General features: G+C 42.1%; 1 protein-coding gene across 1 annotated transcript in view; it reads left to right on the forward strand.

The window, feature by feature from the left end:
• Positions 1-16,330, forward strand: part of agmo (alkylglycerol monooxygenase) — a 95,830-nt gene that overhangs the window by 21,635 nt on the left and 57,865 nt on the right. Inside the window, exons 4-11 of the mRNA XM_083989786.1 lie at positions 3,063-3,166; positions 3,839-3,934; positions 6,932-6,998; positions 7,318-7,383; positions 9,949-10,028; positions 10,404-10,538; positions 12,071-12,187; positions 14,941-15,023. Of these exons, the coding sequence (XP_083845912.1) occupies positions 3,063-3,166; positions 3,839-3,934; positions 6,932-6,998; positions 7,318-7,383; positions 9,949-10,028; positions 10,404-10,538; positions 12,071-12,187; positions 14,941-15,023 (748 nt within the window). The remainder of the gene's footprint in view (positions 1-3,062; positions 3,167-3,838; positions 3,935-6,931; positions 6,999-7,317; positions 7,384-9,948; positions 10,029-10,403; positions 10,539-12,070; positions 12,188-14,940; positions 15,024-16,330) is intronic.

Here is a 16,330-nt window from a genome sequence, read left to right on the forward strand (position 1 = left end):
ATTAGCTGAACACAGTGTTGAGCTAAGCTCTACATTCCATGTGATTGCAGCATTAATCCCAATCAGATATTTGAAAACCTGGATAAACCACCCCATCTGTCATAATACTATAGGTATAGTTTAACTCATCCGCTTAATCGTTAGCTAGAATCTTCTGTAGCTAAGACGTTCTACAAATTCTGGAATATTTAGACTTTTCTTGAACCATTTGAGATTTCTCACGAGTTTAAATGGATGCAGCAGCCAGCATTTTCTGTAGCCATGGTTAAAAGCAACAAGTCGTCCTGAATGAACAATAAAATAGGCTGTTTGTCATCCTCAATTGTCTTTCAGTGTCTTCACCAACTGTTCGCATGAATAGCTTTTATTAATTTTATGTAAAGCAACAACTTTTTGTGAATGTCGCCTTGTTGACTATAACGTTGTTGCAGTCCAGACAACAGCCGTAACTGGAAGGGCCACTAGAGGTCCTCGTCAGGTAAACATCATCACAGCTTATTATTAGGATTTGAATGATGCACTAATGCTGCCCTTTCCACCATGATGACAGTCTTGCATCAACCGTCACAACTGTCCATCACCTTCTTGTTATTCCTGAGAAATCATGAGTTGCGGCTCGCTTGAGGCCAGTTGGAAGTGCCGTCCTCAGCGTTTCTCTGCTCTTGCTGGGAACGCAGACTCTGTGGCATTGGTTCTCACCATTAACGGGGCTTCCCTCCTGAATAAACCCTGCCAAACTATGCAGTGTCCCGCCGAGTCCAGAGATGAGGACATGGGCTTGCAGTGAAGCCTAGCGGTTCCTACTTCCTATCAATGACAACAAGCATCAATCTTAACCGCCCTTAGTCCTGGACCCTGCCAAGCACTAGTCCAGTGAGACGCGAAAAAGCAAAAGACTCAGGCTGTTGGAATTAAACAAAGGCTGGATTATCCTCCGAATATGTCTCTTTGCGAGACAGTTCATCTCTGAATCCCCCATGGTTCAGAGCGGAAGGAACGTCATAATTTTTGTTCTTGACTGCTGCTGCACTCAGTCGTCTCCCCTCTCCTTGTTTCCCCTCCTCTCCTGACCGTCTGTCAGTTGCGTTGAGAGGGCAAATAAAGTTTGAAATAAAACCTTACCCTGTTGCTTCCATTTCCACCCCATCCAAAATACACCGTTTAACACTGAATATGACACTTCCAAAAACATTCCCCGTGACATTTATTCTCTCACACCTGCTGAAATCCAGCAATAACCCCCGTTAAATAAGCGAGGTGTGGACTATTGCTCGGAAGTGGTAGTTTTCACTCGGAGCTCTTCGGGGTTTCCCCAAACAGTTGAGGAATTCCACCTCCGTTTAACTGATTGGAAACGTCTTCGGGTGGATCTCAGCGCTCCTCCGCTCCGCTTACACAACACTCACCTTCACTTCTCAGCTGAGTGTTTGTTCAGGTGCGGCGGACGCCTCCACCCGTTGGGGTTTTAACGACTGCCAACCTCGATGCAATTCACAAGTTTATGAAACAGTGAGAGAGGAGGAGTTGGGAGATGTGGCTTTGAGAATGATTCCTCAAAATGGAGAGGGAGAAATCCCACACCGGGTCAAGCTGTTACCGTGTGTGTGCGTTAATAAGTGTGTCTGTGTGTGAATGGATTTATGTGCTTGCACACTAGGTTAAAGGGATTGTTATTTGCGTTCTGGTTAACTTCACTTAGCACAAAGACTGGAAGCAAACACCTAGCCGAGTTCTGTCCAAATGAAACGTAATCAGCCAATCCCCAACTCTGAAACCTGATCATGCTCTATATTTGTTTAATCCATAAAAATTGAAGCATAAATATGACAGTACACTGTTTTTACAGGAAGTTTTGTGCCTGACTATTTCATAGCAGGGAGCAGTAAAAACACTAGAACCCGCAGAGCACATAATCTTTTATAAAAACACATTCGCGAAGCAGATATCACTCATAAAACAGCTAATTCTTGCTTTACACTTTGGTTTGTAAACTCGTTGAACAAGTTAATTGGAGCATGTTTTTCTCAGGCAAAGCTAGGCTAGCCATTTCGCAGTTTTCAGTTGTTAAGCTAATCTAATGGGCTGTAGCTTTCTTTTAAGACACGTGGGATATTAAAACTCTGAAAAGTCTTCAGATAAACTAAAACAAACGTCATCGAGCTAAAAATAAAGTTGTGTGCATCTGCAGAGACTCTTCTATAATTAAAGTTTGATTGTTTGATAGTTGATCTTTTAATGACAAATCCCCGTCATCACATATACCAAGGCCGCTGCATGAAACTCAAACCTCATTTAATAACTTGGGCTGATTTTATTATATTGAACACATTACCGTACGTCGTCTATATGGAGCTTTGTGGTTCTGCAATATTTGAAGGTTACTGTTCTCTCTTGTATGGCTGCAGAAGCCAAAATGGGCCAGAGGAGCCAAAAAGCACAGACCAGACGGGGTGGTCCGGAAACGGCCCGGAGATCCAGTGAAATTTAACAAGCATGTTCCCTTTGGATGTTAAAATGAAGTGTAACACAGATATTAATGTAGCAAGTATCACAACACAGCAGAGGAATGTAAACTGGAGCACTGGGACATCAGGTTGGATGCTTACCAGCTGCACCCGAATACTCCCGCCATCATAATAGCCTGAACCCCCCCTCCTCCGCCCCCAATCCAGCCCCCTCAAGTGGACAGCTCAGACTTGACTTTTCATCATGGTTGGCCAGGAGTGAGACCAAAATGGCTCCGTCTGTGGGATGAAAGTGTCTAGTTACTCATCTGGGGAAGAAGCAGAGTTGATTGTTGACATAAATCATTTGTCCTGGTGATGTAAAGGCAGCTCAGCGTGTGTGTGTGTGAGGTAAGGTCAGCTGAGCATGTGTGCGTGATGTAAAGGAGACGTGTGTTCACATTCAAGACCTGCACATGAATCATGTGTAGAAAGTTATATGGCTGCTGTTACCTCAGAGTCATAAGAAGGTGAATGAAGTGATAACCTCTTATGAGATCTGGACTCTTGGAATCGTGTTTTATGATGTACTGTACCCGTGTCTGTGTGTGTGTCTAGAGGTGTCCCTCCTGTGGGCTGCCCACCAGGTTCACCACAGTTCAGAGTACTACAACCTCACCACGGCCCTCAGGCAGTCCCTCACCCAGCAGTTCACATCATGGGTAAGGTCGAATCTCCTCTCCTAAAGAACAAGTCAGCAAATACAATCAATTGATTGACAATAAATCAAATTTATTGGTGCTACTCTACAGGTCCCGCCACAAAGATAATCGCATTTTGAATCAATCCCACCCACACTGACCTGTTGCTCACTCGTGCACCAGATGTGTAGTAATCCACAAGTGAAAATACAGCACTATTTACTCTTGTTTCATTAAAAAACTATAGTGCTCAGGTGTTTGAGGGCTTTTCAAGAAATGTAATTATTTGTCTATAAAGATTTATGTCTTCAATAAAAGACAATCCTTCTGCAAAGTCACATGACAGATTGGCAGAATGCAGATTGATGACACGTAGTTTCTATATTATGAGGTTTCAAACCCTAACCCTACTTACAGGCGATATAGAACGTCTTCCACTAGCATCCACACATTAGCAGTGATGTGGGAAATGCTATGTAGTGACGTTACTGTGTGTGTAAATCAAAGTTAACATTTTGAGGGTGGGAAACGTCCCATCTGTTGCACATAAACTCGCCTCGTGTCTGTTTATTATGCAACATGTTAATAAAAGAGGAATTTTAAAGCAAGCCAGGGAGCAGTGGTCCAGCCTGAGGATGTCACAGTAGATGTTGTCAGATGTGTTGTGTCTTGATTTTTTCCTCCTCTCTTCAGATTTTCTACCTGCCCATGGCTGTGGCTGTTCCTCCGTCCATCTTCGCTGTTCACCTACAGTTAAACCTGCTCTACCAGTTCTGGATCCACACAGAGGTAAATGTAAAAACTCAGGTCATAGGCTCTGTCATCGCTTCGGCCGCGGCCGTGGAAAAACACTGAAATAATTTGGACTACCTGAATTTGACAGAATGTCACACACGGTACATTTGTACAGCGATGAGAGACGCGCTGTCTCGATGTTACGGTGTGTTGGTTAAAACAACGGCGCCACTGGAGGGAGCATGAAAGGTGTTGTTGTACCTGGGAAAGCATTTAACAGCTGCACAGAGTCCACATTGACTGAGAATCCAGTTTATCAATGGCTCCGAATGGGAGCATCAGCTTAATCCTACAAATGTGAATGTAAAAAGATATTATAGATTTATTGATGCATTTTCTTAAAGGGATACTTCACCCAAAATCAATAATTCACCAATTGTCTTCTCACCGTCATGCCAAGGAAGGGTTTGGAGAACTTTCAGAGTCATCAAAACGCTTTAGGAGTTCCAGGGGTGGGGTCCGACTGGCAACGGATTTACATATAATAGCCGCGGATAGAGTTCACTTTTGAATCGTCCAAAACACACATTATGAAACATCCAAATGCCTCCATACTAGTAGTAGTAAACTTGTGTAGGATAGCCACAGGTTAATGAAGTAAAAGAGAAAATTAAAATACATCCACCCAAAACACACACACACTGATAAATAAGAATAGTTAAATAGAGGACATTGATCTGAAGGTCGTGGTACTGGCTGGATGAGATCTTAAAAGCTTGTCAGATGAACCAAGCCACTGAAGTCATCGCTCTGATAGCATCTTATCAGCAGTTTCATATGATCAAAGTTGAAATATCATGATCAAGTGTGAATTATTCTTAGTTTCCGAGTCTGGGAGACCCAGATCCACAGATGTGAATCAAACACAGTCCAGACCAGGCCGTAGCTCTGGTGCTGGATCAATCCCCTCCTCCACTCACTGTTGCCGTGCACAGTTAATCTGACTGAAAAAAAAACACAGTCTGTAAATTTATCTTTCTCCCTGTGCCAATACTAATCCGTCTGCAGAGTAGAGCCTTTGTAGACTCAGTGTTGCAGTGGAACCTGTATTCAATAAAAAATAATGAGATTTTATGAAATATTCCAAACAGAAGCATGACCACTCTGTCTGCCTTTAAAGTGACGGGGAGTATCACTTTTACAATCCCCACGATCGTTAGAGGGAATGAATGGATTTGGAACGCCTTCCATCTTTTAGTGCACTATTAGTGAAAACAGTCATAATAGTCACAATTTTCTGAGGGGATGTAATTTATGCCTCCTTTATGGGCTTTTTTTTTTTTTTTGATGTCACGTAATTTATTGGCACACCATTCGCTGCAGCCTCAGAGCCGCAGTGAAGTGGTGGAGACCCCCTTTTCATTCAAGATAAAACTCTCACGCTCGGCTGCCAGACGCAGCCATTACATGGAAATAATGAATCACTGAGAAAACTCTGTCCAGCCGCACACGTTTCTCCAGATTAAGGGGTCGGTCGTATTGATGAGAAACATCAGAAATATCTCGCAAGAGAAACTTGAACTGTGTGAAATGTGCTCAGTGTGACCTCTGTAATCTCTAATGAGTCACTGCTGCATCTGTTTGATATCAATAAGAAGAAAATGATTCATGTTGGGTTTATGCGCAGACTGAACTTGTGGTGCGTTCAGCTGCATGATGTTGAGTCTATACATATGTATGTTTTCTCTGTGTGTGTTAATGGCTTTAACCGTTACCAAAAGTGTTAGCAGCACTTCTCCTCATTCCCACCATTGTAGTTCTTCTGACACTAGATTGATATTGGCAGCTCTCTGCAGGAAAGGGCCACAGCTATCACCTTTTAAACAGGACAGATATCCAATAATGCACCTAACAGCAACTATTCACAGCAATCTTTCGGTTAATTACCCCTGGTTTTGAACCTAAAAGGAGTCCAAGTGGCGTCCATCACCCAGAGGTCTCAATGTCCAAACAACACTTTCAGTTCAGGAAAGTTACAGCCTATTGACATGCATGTGCCTCAGTCACATCTAGACTTTTATTGACCACCTGATTGGCTTCTAACTACCAACACTGGTCCAGAATTGAATTTGTAAAGAAAACTGGTTCATATCACTAGAGAGAGGAAGGTGACACATATTATTTGAATATGGGGATAGTGATGCATATTTTTATACAGTCTGTACTGGAAGAAGTTTTTTTTATTTTTTTTATTTTTTATTAAACCTTTATTTAACCAGGTAAAGCTTATTGAGATGTAGAATCTCTTTTTCAAAAGCGACCTGGCCAATTGAGGCAGCAATTTTTTTATTTTGTATTGTATTGTTGATTTCAATTGTAAATGTGAAATATTTCTATTAATAATTAAGAAAAATCATGTAAAAAGAGCTTAAAAGATAAGTTCAAGCTCTGTCTCCTCTCACCTCCACATCCCACATCAAATTTTGACATGTGCCCACATGAAGAGTGATGTTGTCACATATGTCACCTATTTTATCACACATGGGACAGCAATGTTTGTTTTTGACTCTTCTTTGCGATGGTTAGCTTGTGGGCCTGCCTGTGCATGAGAAAACCTGCAACTGGCCAACAATATATATATGTATACTGTATAATAAAAATCTTGTGGCCCGGAACCGGTGGTTGGGGACCCCTAGGCAACACGATAAGCAAACATAGGCTTACATAAACACACATAAGTGTGAGCTAGATATTATGTCAATATATGGATTTTTTCCATTTCTATTAGGTACAATGTGTCATTTTTACATATTTGTTTTAATTTTATGGTTACATATTCACTATATATAGAAATTTGATATATGCACATGTATTAGATTTGCAGGTGGGATGTTTGAACAATCACAGCTTGAAGTGTGTGAATTTCTGCTAAACAGCTGCAGGCTGAGAGTTATAGAAATTGTTAACATACAGTATATGTGGTAACTCTACCCAGATTTGAGATATTTTATTTCATAGGTCTAACGTGCATGTCCTGTTGTTTTTCTCCAGTTGATCCAGGACCTTGGACCTTTGGAGTGGGTCTTCAACACCCCAAAACATCACAGAGTTCATCATGGTAAGATCTCATAGGTTTATAAACAAGTGACCAGCTATTCCTCTTATTTTACAATGTTTAACTGAGAGGTTTTCCATGGTTCAGCTGGCACACCACCATCAAAGGTCTGATAAAGGCTGAGAGGTCGATAACTGGCCATGTCTGATTGTGTTGATGTTTAATTTTGTCCAGTCCAGTTGGCAGGTTGACCAGTCTGGTCTGGGAAAACATGTCACTGAGATAATGGAATGACAGAGGCCACTGGGTCCATGGATGTGGGCTTATGTTTTGAGAATTCATAACATTTCTGTGGTAATCTCACTTATACTAATCTCAACAGGGAGGAACCTTTATTGTATTGACAAGAACTACGGAGGCATTCTCATCATTTGGGACAGATTATTCGGTAAGAAAAAGTTTATTTGGCTTTTATTTTTTGCATTTGCATTTTTGTGAGTATTACAGTGTGACTGAGTTTTATTTTGAGGTGTTGATCCATGAGAAGATATTTGTGGTATTATGAACCCAAAATCATCTCTGTGTAGTTTCACATTTCTCTCAGGCTTCTCTCAGATGCTCTAGTAGCAGCAGGTCAGTGACAGCCAATCAGAAGAGAGGAGGTTCTGAGCCTTTCTTATGATTGGCTGACTAATTTCTGAGTGATATCATAAGAAAAGCAGATTGCAAGTAAAACACTCAAAGAAACCAAATCCTGCATGTGTAAGATGGACAATAAAGATGGGCGGGGCTTGGTGACTGCTTTGTTGTGACATCACAAAGTTACAGAAGTCCTGATGGCTGGCTTTAAGTCTCAGTTTCTGAATACTGTGTGTATTTATCTGTGGACTGAGGCTTTGATACTTTTACAGTATGAATATAGAACCTAGAGCTGCTGTATAATTACACTACACATGGACATCTACCTTTATACTGTATGGAGCTTTAACACAAACATCTACCTTTATACTGTATGGAGCTTTAATACAAACATCTACCTTGATACTGTATGGAGCTTTAATACAAACATCTACCTTTATACTATATGGAGCTTTAACACAAACATCTATGGAGCTTTAACTGCTACCATTTTCTTTTTGATCATACACTGTGTAGAAGACAGGAGTGGAGGTGCTGTTGCACAGACATTTACAAGGTGCCAGTTATATATTTCAAGTTAGTCATGTAAAATTAATGTTTGTTTTTATTTTTATTATTAGTGATGTGTTGAATTACGTATCCATAAAACCTTGCACATGAAGGTTTGAGTGTGTAACATTTATGACTCATAAACAAATGTTAGCAGACTTATGATGTAAAACTGCTCCTAAAATTTACTGTCACCTGTGTCAGTCCAGGCTACTGAAACTTGAACTGAAATATTGAAATAAGTTATTAGCACTGATTCTGATTTTCATATAGCATCTGTACTGCTGTCTCTCATGTCTGCCCTGTCATTACTTGTCATTGAGGGGAAACCAAAAGTTGTGGTGTCACCATTTATTACATCAAACTGGAGGGAAACTGTGACTGTAGACTTTAGCCTTTAGCTTTTATACAGAACTCAGCAAGTTTGCATCAAACGTCAGCTAGAGGTTACTGATTAAATTTTGAAGTTTACATTACCCAGAAATCCCTTGGGCCAGTTGTTTGTCTCTGTGCATGGGTGCAGTTTGAAAAGGTTGATCCTAGGAGATGTATTTAATACTGAGAAGGAGCATGTTTTATATTTGATCTCTAAGGTAAAAGTTTTTGCCTTTTCTTTCATTTAAGCATCCTTGAGCGCATTGTTTTGGTTTTCAGCAGCAAACTTATGATGTAAAGTTATGCCACGATCAGACTGCACAATTTCAAGCCTGATGTTGATGTCGCAGATGGATTCTGATATCCATCCATCAAGACACAATTACTGAGGTTCACTGACCTGACACATATGCTGAGCAGATATCTAGCATGCTGAATATTTGGTTAATTACCAACTAGCTAAAGCTTATGAGAGCACAGGACATGGAATTAGGAGTGACTTTCGGTCTTAGTCTTGTTGTATGAACTCTTTACCACTTCAAGGCTGCCCGATTGCAAGTTAGTGTGAAATATATAGTGATCCAACACATTTTAAGTCATATAGACTAGAGAAACTTGTAAGAAAAAACACGCACATCCAAAAAGGCCCACTTGGGATGGGTGCAGGATCAAAGGAGGGAACACTAAAAAGATGAAAAAATATGAAAAAAATCCGCACACCAAAAGAAGCTCCCTTAGACAAGGATTTATTAGCACGTGACGTTTCGAGCAAGACGCTCTTTTTCAAACTGCTGTGTTCCGTTATTATCTCATAGTGTGGTGAATGTGCAGGTCACAACTTGTCCACCAGAGCGTTTTGGAGTTGTTAGATTGTGTATTTGATGAGTTTGATGAGTTTGATGAGGGAAACCAAGAAATCCCATTAGCCTCCGTAGAGTAGCTCTGAGCAGCTCGCGGCTCTGCTCCACCGTTCTAAGAATAGCTTGCACCGACAAATAAAGGTAACAAACCTACTGCTAAAACTATTGGGATTATGGCAATGGGCCAGTTTGCCAAAATATTGAACTATCCCTTTAAGGGTCTGACGTTTCACGCAGGAGCCAAGTGAAAAGACTTGGATTTGACAGAGACACTGGGTTTTGTCTTGTTCGTGTTATTTATTCTGTAACCAGGACACACTGCCATCGGCGCTCTTCTCCCTGGCTGTGTCATCAACATTTTTTCTGTCATTATCACCATGGATACTATAGTCTGACTTTCCAATTAACACCCACTCCAAACTAAACATTAAAGTTGCACCAGGTGCAGCACATTCAGGGCTGAAGACTTAGTGCTGCAGAAGTCATAATTTAAAGTAATACATTACACCTACCTAGGCATGCACCCAGCTGGTTCACTGTGCTTCATAGTGAAAATAAAAATGATGTGAAACTGTGCATCTTCTCTTTAGGCACCTTTGCTCTGGAGTCAGAAAAAGTGGTGTACGGCCTGGTGTACCCCATCAGGACGTTTGAAATCCTCTACGTTCAGGTCAGTCCTACCCCCTGAGCCATCGGCCATCAGTCGAGCCGCTCACCTCGGTCCGAGCATAAACACCTCCAGCAGATGAGACGTGAGCTCATGTTTCCCTTGTTGGCCGAGTGGCCATTTTGTAACCATAACATTATTACTCCACTCTAAACAAACTGGCCAGCTGAGGTGAAGGAGGCCAATAAAACCAAATGCCAAGGAGGTGGATGTTATGATTATTTTCGCTGCCCCTCACAACTGGCAGAGCAGAGTAGAGCATGAGCAACGTCCTGCCCAATGAAAGCAGAAACATTTCTCCTCAGGATTAATTTCTTAGTTAACACTGATCAGTTAAATGTAGCGTTTGATTGTGTATTTTTCTTTCTCCTATTTTAGTTACACTACTATTTTTATTTGTGGAGAAGGTCCAACACCTACACGGCTATCAGCAACAAACTGTCAGTGTTCTTCAAAGGTCCAAGCTGGAAACCTGGTAAATCTCGGCTGGGCGACCACGCAGGCAATCCCAAGGTTTGTAAACCTATCCTTTGTTTCCATCGCCCCTGGAAGAGGGGCATATTTTCACCATATAATGCCCTCAGGCCTCATTACCCATCATTTTGACACAGTGAAAACACAGAGGCCTAAATGACTCAGAGCATTCCTCATTTGAAGGATTCACATATTCTACAACTTTTACAAGGAACTGCCACATCAAATAAAAAGCTATAAAGTCTTTGTAGAGGGAACAAAATAAGTTCATTTTCACCGTCTTTAAATGCAGTCTGCGGGATTAAAACCGCATGCAAGTCGAGTGTAAATGTGCATGTGTCTGTGTGCAGAGAAAGAAATACAGGCTCCAGTTGAATGCCCCAGTGGTTAGCTTTGAAATAACGCTGATGGTGTCACATATTTAGGTCCCTCATGCTTCACACTTGAAAAAAAAAAATCCCCTTTGCCTTTACGATTAAATTGGCCCCTTAAACACAGCAGGGTGATTCTAAACATGGACCAAGCTGGAATTTAACTGAAATATCTTGAAAGGCTTCGTGTGGACGTCTGCTCATTGATATCTGAGTGAAAGAAAGAAAGGAAGGAAAGAGAGGGGAGTGAAGGAGGAGGAGGAGGACAGAGGGCTCGAACGTGTCTTGGCTCTTTGAGACAAAGCAGAGCAGCAGGCTGGAATACCTACAGGGTCGGGATGGGATGCGGGGGGAACCCACATGTGGTGGTTGGGTCCTTCAGGATCCTGGGAAAACCCCCTGAACGTTGGGTGTTTTTTTTGTTTTGTTTTGTTTTTATTTTCTCATTCCCAAAAAAAGGGGTGAGAGTTTTAACATGCAGCCAACAAGCCCAGTCACTTATAGTTTCTGGATGCAAAGGCTGTAGACAAAAGCAGGTCAAGTGACTCAGGGAATTCTTACAGAAGGACTCATATGTTCCTCAAGTGTTTGGGGGAAACCGCTACACCCAATAAATCCTGCACGGCTTTGTAGACGGAGCACAACAAGCTAATTTTCACCAGTCTTGAAATTCATGCATGTTGGAGGCTGGAGTGACAGAAAAGCTCTTTTTTGTTACAAAGAAAATAAAACACACAAGAGGTAGACAAGACTTGAGGATTGAAAGAGGCCAGTCCAAGCTGGTTTTGGCCTCAGAATGTGTTCTGTTAAAATAAAAAAAAGGAAAAACTGACACTGTGTTTTCTATTGTTTCCCTTGTTTTCCTCATCTCTCCTCTGTTGTAATGTGTTGACATATTAACACTCGGAAAGGATTTTCTTTACAGAGATAAATGAACACTCAGCAAAAGGACAAAAGGATGAGACAAATAAAAAAAGTCTTTAAATCATCACAAGACATATTCATACCGTTCTTTTGACGTATTAACATTTGTCATGTCAGAAGATTTAAAAGCACTAAAAAAGTTGAGCTGTTTCTCATGTGAGGCTCCTCTTGAATCAGTTGCTGTTGTTTATACAGCAAGTGTGAGAATGTGTCCAGAAAATTACTCCAAGAATTAGGGGATTTGGGAATTAAACATGCTTTATTTTTCTTGTGCAGGTTACTGGAAAGGAAGTGCCTCACGATCCCAGCTGGTCGCTGCTTTTACAAGTCTACGTGGTCCTACATTTCCTGCTGGTGCTGAAGAGCTACCACGACTTGTTTGAAAACAAGACGGTACGTTATCTGTCGCGTTAGGAAAAAGGAGCCGACGTTTAGTTTCTTCAAGGTGTCACTCAAAAGCAAAAAAAGGCAGTGTGCCTCTCTGCAGGCAGACCTCTCAGGCCTGTTTTGGGTTAGTGACTGAACTCACCGGTCACACACCGGCCACCGTTATGTTTAGGCTACTGTAATCCCTCATATAAAGTATGACAAGGTGGTCCCAGGTCCTTAATTTAAGACTGAGCGCTGCGTGTTTGTTTGCCAACATTATTTCACCCAATTATGCAGTTTGTTGTGGCTGGTCCACGGTCGAGCAGAGTCCTCTACTTAGCCAGCAGGAAAAGACTAGCTCGGCCTAACATCATGACAGAATGACTGATCGGCATTCCCCTTTAGAACAACCTTTGTCTATTATTTTCCACTCGACGAGCCAAAGGAGCCCCTTCCTCCTCCTCCAGGAAAAAAAAAGAAGAAAAAAAAGAAGCAGGTCTCCTCAGCAGTTATCTTTGGAAGGCGTTTTTCCCTAGGCATAGTTTTGGTTAGCCAAAAAGTGCTGTCACGCCCAGCCCCTTCAAACTCCCAAATAAAACGGCCTGTCTTTTTGTGATCGCTACCTTCATGGTGCTCCTTCAGTTGTGGTCCCCCCACCCACCCCTCCCCCCTTTCTCTCTCTCTCTCACACACACACATGCACACACTTCCCCTCCAGGGTCGAGGGCTCCCCTCCCTCTCGGCGAATGAAACACCAGCTGGTGGTCCAGCAGTGAACACAAACGCCTTAATTGTCGAGTCAACCATTTCCCAACCCAAATAGCCTTCAGGATGCAGCAATCAGGACTTGGAGGGAAAATAACAAAGTGAGCACTCTGGCCCAACAATAAATCATGTCACCGTTATATATTTATACCCACATGTTCGCTAGCCACTTATTTAGCTTGACAATTGATGATACACTGCCGGACAATTTATGGGCTTTGCGTTAATTCGCAACCATGAAAACATGGTTATTTCAAACAAGTGAAGCTACTCTTCAATTACATCATCAGCAGGCCAGCGTGTATGTTTTATTATAGGTTTCTAAAACAGTTACTATTAGAGGCAGAGTGGGGAATTGACCAAGTAAAGACTTTCAGCTCTGTGTCAGTGACATGTTGCAGAGGAAAGGCTCCGATATTAGCATTAGCAGCAAGAAGGAAAAACCCATAATAAAGACTGTAAATCTGCTATCAAAAGCACAGGATGTGTTTTGTCCGTGTAGTTTACCGAGGTACTGCGTTTTCTCAGTGAGCCTTCGTGAACTTGGTCGTAATAACGTCCTGAGTAATGAGTTAATCTGCTGCGTCTCCGGGGACGGCGAAATAACACAATCAGAGCGCCGCTCACGGCACAGCGCTGCCACCAGATGTTAACTTTTACTTCTGTCCTCTGCTGCTATTACCACAGTTTGACACTTGATCACATTAAAAATTAGCACGAAAGAGGGAAAAAAAAAGGGCACAACCCCTCCCCACCCCCCTGCCCTTCCTCCTCCTCCCTCCCTGTGTGTCTGTTAAAAAAGTGCCATAAACCGTGACTGCACCTGACCACACTGAGGGATCTGTGGAGGATTTTTCACTGGAGCATATCGTCTGGGCAACGGGCCCCCCGGGTGATCGATAGTCAAACAAAACAAATAACAAAAAAAAAAAAAATCTCATGTGTCTAGTCTTTGTCTGCCCCTCGGGTTATTGAACACAGATAAGTTCACATAACCTTTGATACCAAGATAATTCTTTACTGATTACACCTCTTACTAAAAATAACTGTATCTGTAGCCTTTGAACTTGAACGCAGCCATCGCTCCGCTTTAATAAGCTTTGACAGGCTGCAGTGAGTTTAGTTCCTTCTGTCTGATAGATGGATCGAGCCCAAAACTTCCCCCCCATCCCGACCCCTCCCTCGTTTGATTCACGGAAAACTTAATCATATCATCCTTCTGTGTTCCCATGTGACGGCTCAGATGTTGGACTTCTTATGGATTATTAATCTTGGATAAACATAAAGAAACGCTGCTATATTGCATCCTGTTGATGGGCTGATTTTATGTTTGCTATATAAGGCCCTCTGGGTCTGTATGGTATGGGAGCGAGTCAGTGAGATTTGGCTGTTAGGTTCTGTATTGAGTGTCGGAGAAATCTAAACCTAAGCTGACAGCCCACGGCATCCTCAGGAGACACCGGGCTTCCAGCTGCTGACCCGCAGCCAAGGCCGTAGGTTAGAGAACACGAATTAGACCGTACATCACGTTCTGTACTTTGTATGTTTGTGCGAGTCTGTTTGTGTGTGCGCGTCCCCACGTAGCTCGGAAAAGGTCAGTGAGAATCTGCATGGGATTTCTGCTCCCATCTTGGTTGTTTTGGCTCGGTTTTTTGGGGCTGTCGGGATTCAAACTGCAGTCTCTGCCACTGTGGTCAAGTCCCCCGTCAAGACCCATCTGGGATGATTAGAGCGTCTATGTAAACTAGGCATGTCAGTGTAAAGTAAGAGGCGGTGTGCATTCTGCTGCAGGATACTGTACGTGCCAGTACACTTATTCTGAAGGTCAGACATGTTTTGGTTGGCATTGTGAAGTAAACAGTCGAACAGCCGTGCGGTTTATGACTGCTCTCCCAGTAAGGTCTCCAGTGATCGTAACTTAACCAGCCATGATATTGATTTAAGGTTTAAATTCTAATGTATTTTTTCCCAACCACATTTCTCATGGTGTGCAAATGTATCTCCAATCCTAGATGCTGTCCCAGTTAACCATTCTGGGGATGACCAGCTACGTCCTGCTTACCCTCACAGCCCTGGGTTTCATCATCGACCAGAGGTGACTTTTGTTTTTGTACTTATCTCTCTTTAAGCATCTGAAACATTTGCATATTTGATTTGAAGAGTGGAAAAATGTAGAAATGGGAAGAGAGTTCAAACTCTGATTATTTATGTCAGTGGTTCTCAACCTGTGGGCTGAAACTCTCCAAGGGGATTTAACATAAATCTGAGGGTCATGAGGTGGTTAATAAGATGGGAACGAAGCAAAAGAACATACCTCTACTGATGGTGCTGACATGATTAGTCACTCAGCACAAGAATATTTGACAAGATTGATTTTTTTTATTGTTTTTAATTTGTTAAAGCAGAAGTAAGCGATCCGGTCATTTTGGCTAACTTCCTGTCAGCAGATGGAGTTAGCAGTCCCCGCCCTCGTCCCTACGTCACCACATTCACGCGCATCCCTTGGCTGCACACACAGAGAGGACCGCCCCTTTATGCCGTTCTCTCTCCTCATTGGATAAAGGTTGTAGGATACAAGGAAAGTTTTCTCCTCGGCTTACAGCAGAGCAGAGTGACTGACAGACCCGTGTTTCAGACCAAACACTCTATAGAAGTGATTGCCGTCGAAAGATATAAATATTTAAAGCAGAAGTAAGCGGAATGTTTGTGTTAATATAAGTCTTAAACAGTTATATATTCCGACAGCAATCACTTACATAGAGTGTTTGGTCCGAAACACGGGTCTGTCAGTCACTCTGCTCTGCTGTAAGACGAGGAGAAAACTTTCCTTGTATCCTACAACCTTTATCCAATAAGGAGAGAGAACGGCATAAAGGGGCGGTCCTCTCTGTGTGTGCAGCCAAGGGATGCGCGTGAATGTGGTGATGTAGGGATGAGGGCGGGGACTGCTAACTCCATCGGCTGACAAGAAATTAGCCAAAACGACCGGATTGCTTACTTCTGCTTTAAGCAAAAATACAAAATATTTACAGGTTAGCTTCTCAAATGTGAGGATTTGCTGGACTTTGTAAATTAAATATATTTTAGTTGGTTCTGTTAAATGGCAGAAAAATTAAATAAATAATATTGATATAAAATGTAAACAGGCTACAAGTCCTTATTTAGCTAATGTTAGAATTAACAGCTGTTTACTCACCAGTCTAAGAAACCTTGAGAGTTCATTATCGAACGTCATTCCTTTACTTAATAACAGTTATCCCCAGGTGCAGGAAAACTTCTTCTTCTGCTATTCTTCTTGCATGCTAACCAGCTAGCTAGTTCTCACACCAGCCCCCAATCTGCCCTGAAGATGAAGCGTTGTCAGGGGAGGATTGTAATAGGTTACCTCTTGTCTAAACACAA

The sequence above is a fragment of the Trachurus trachurus genome (genome assembly GCF_905171665.1).
Source record: "Trachurus trachurus genome assembly, chromosome: 16".
NCBI classification, from domain to species: domain Eukaryota; kingdom Metazoa; phylum Chordata; class Actinopteri; order Carangiformes; family Carangidae; genus Trachurus; species Trachurus trachurus.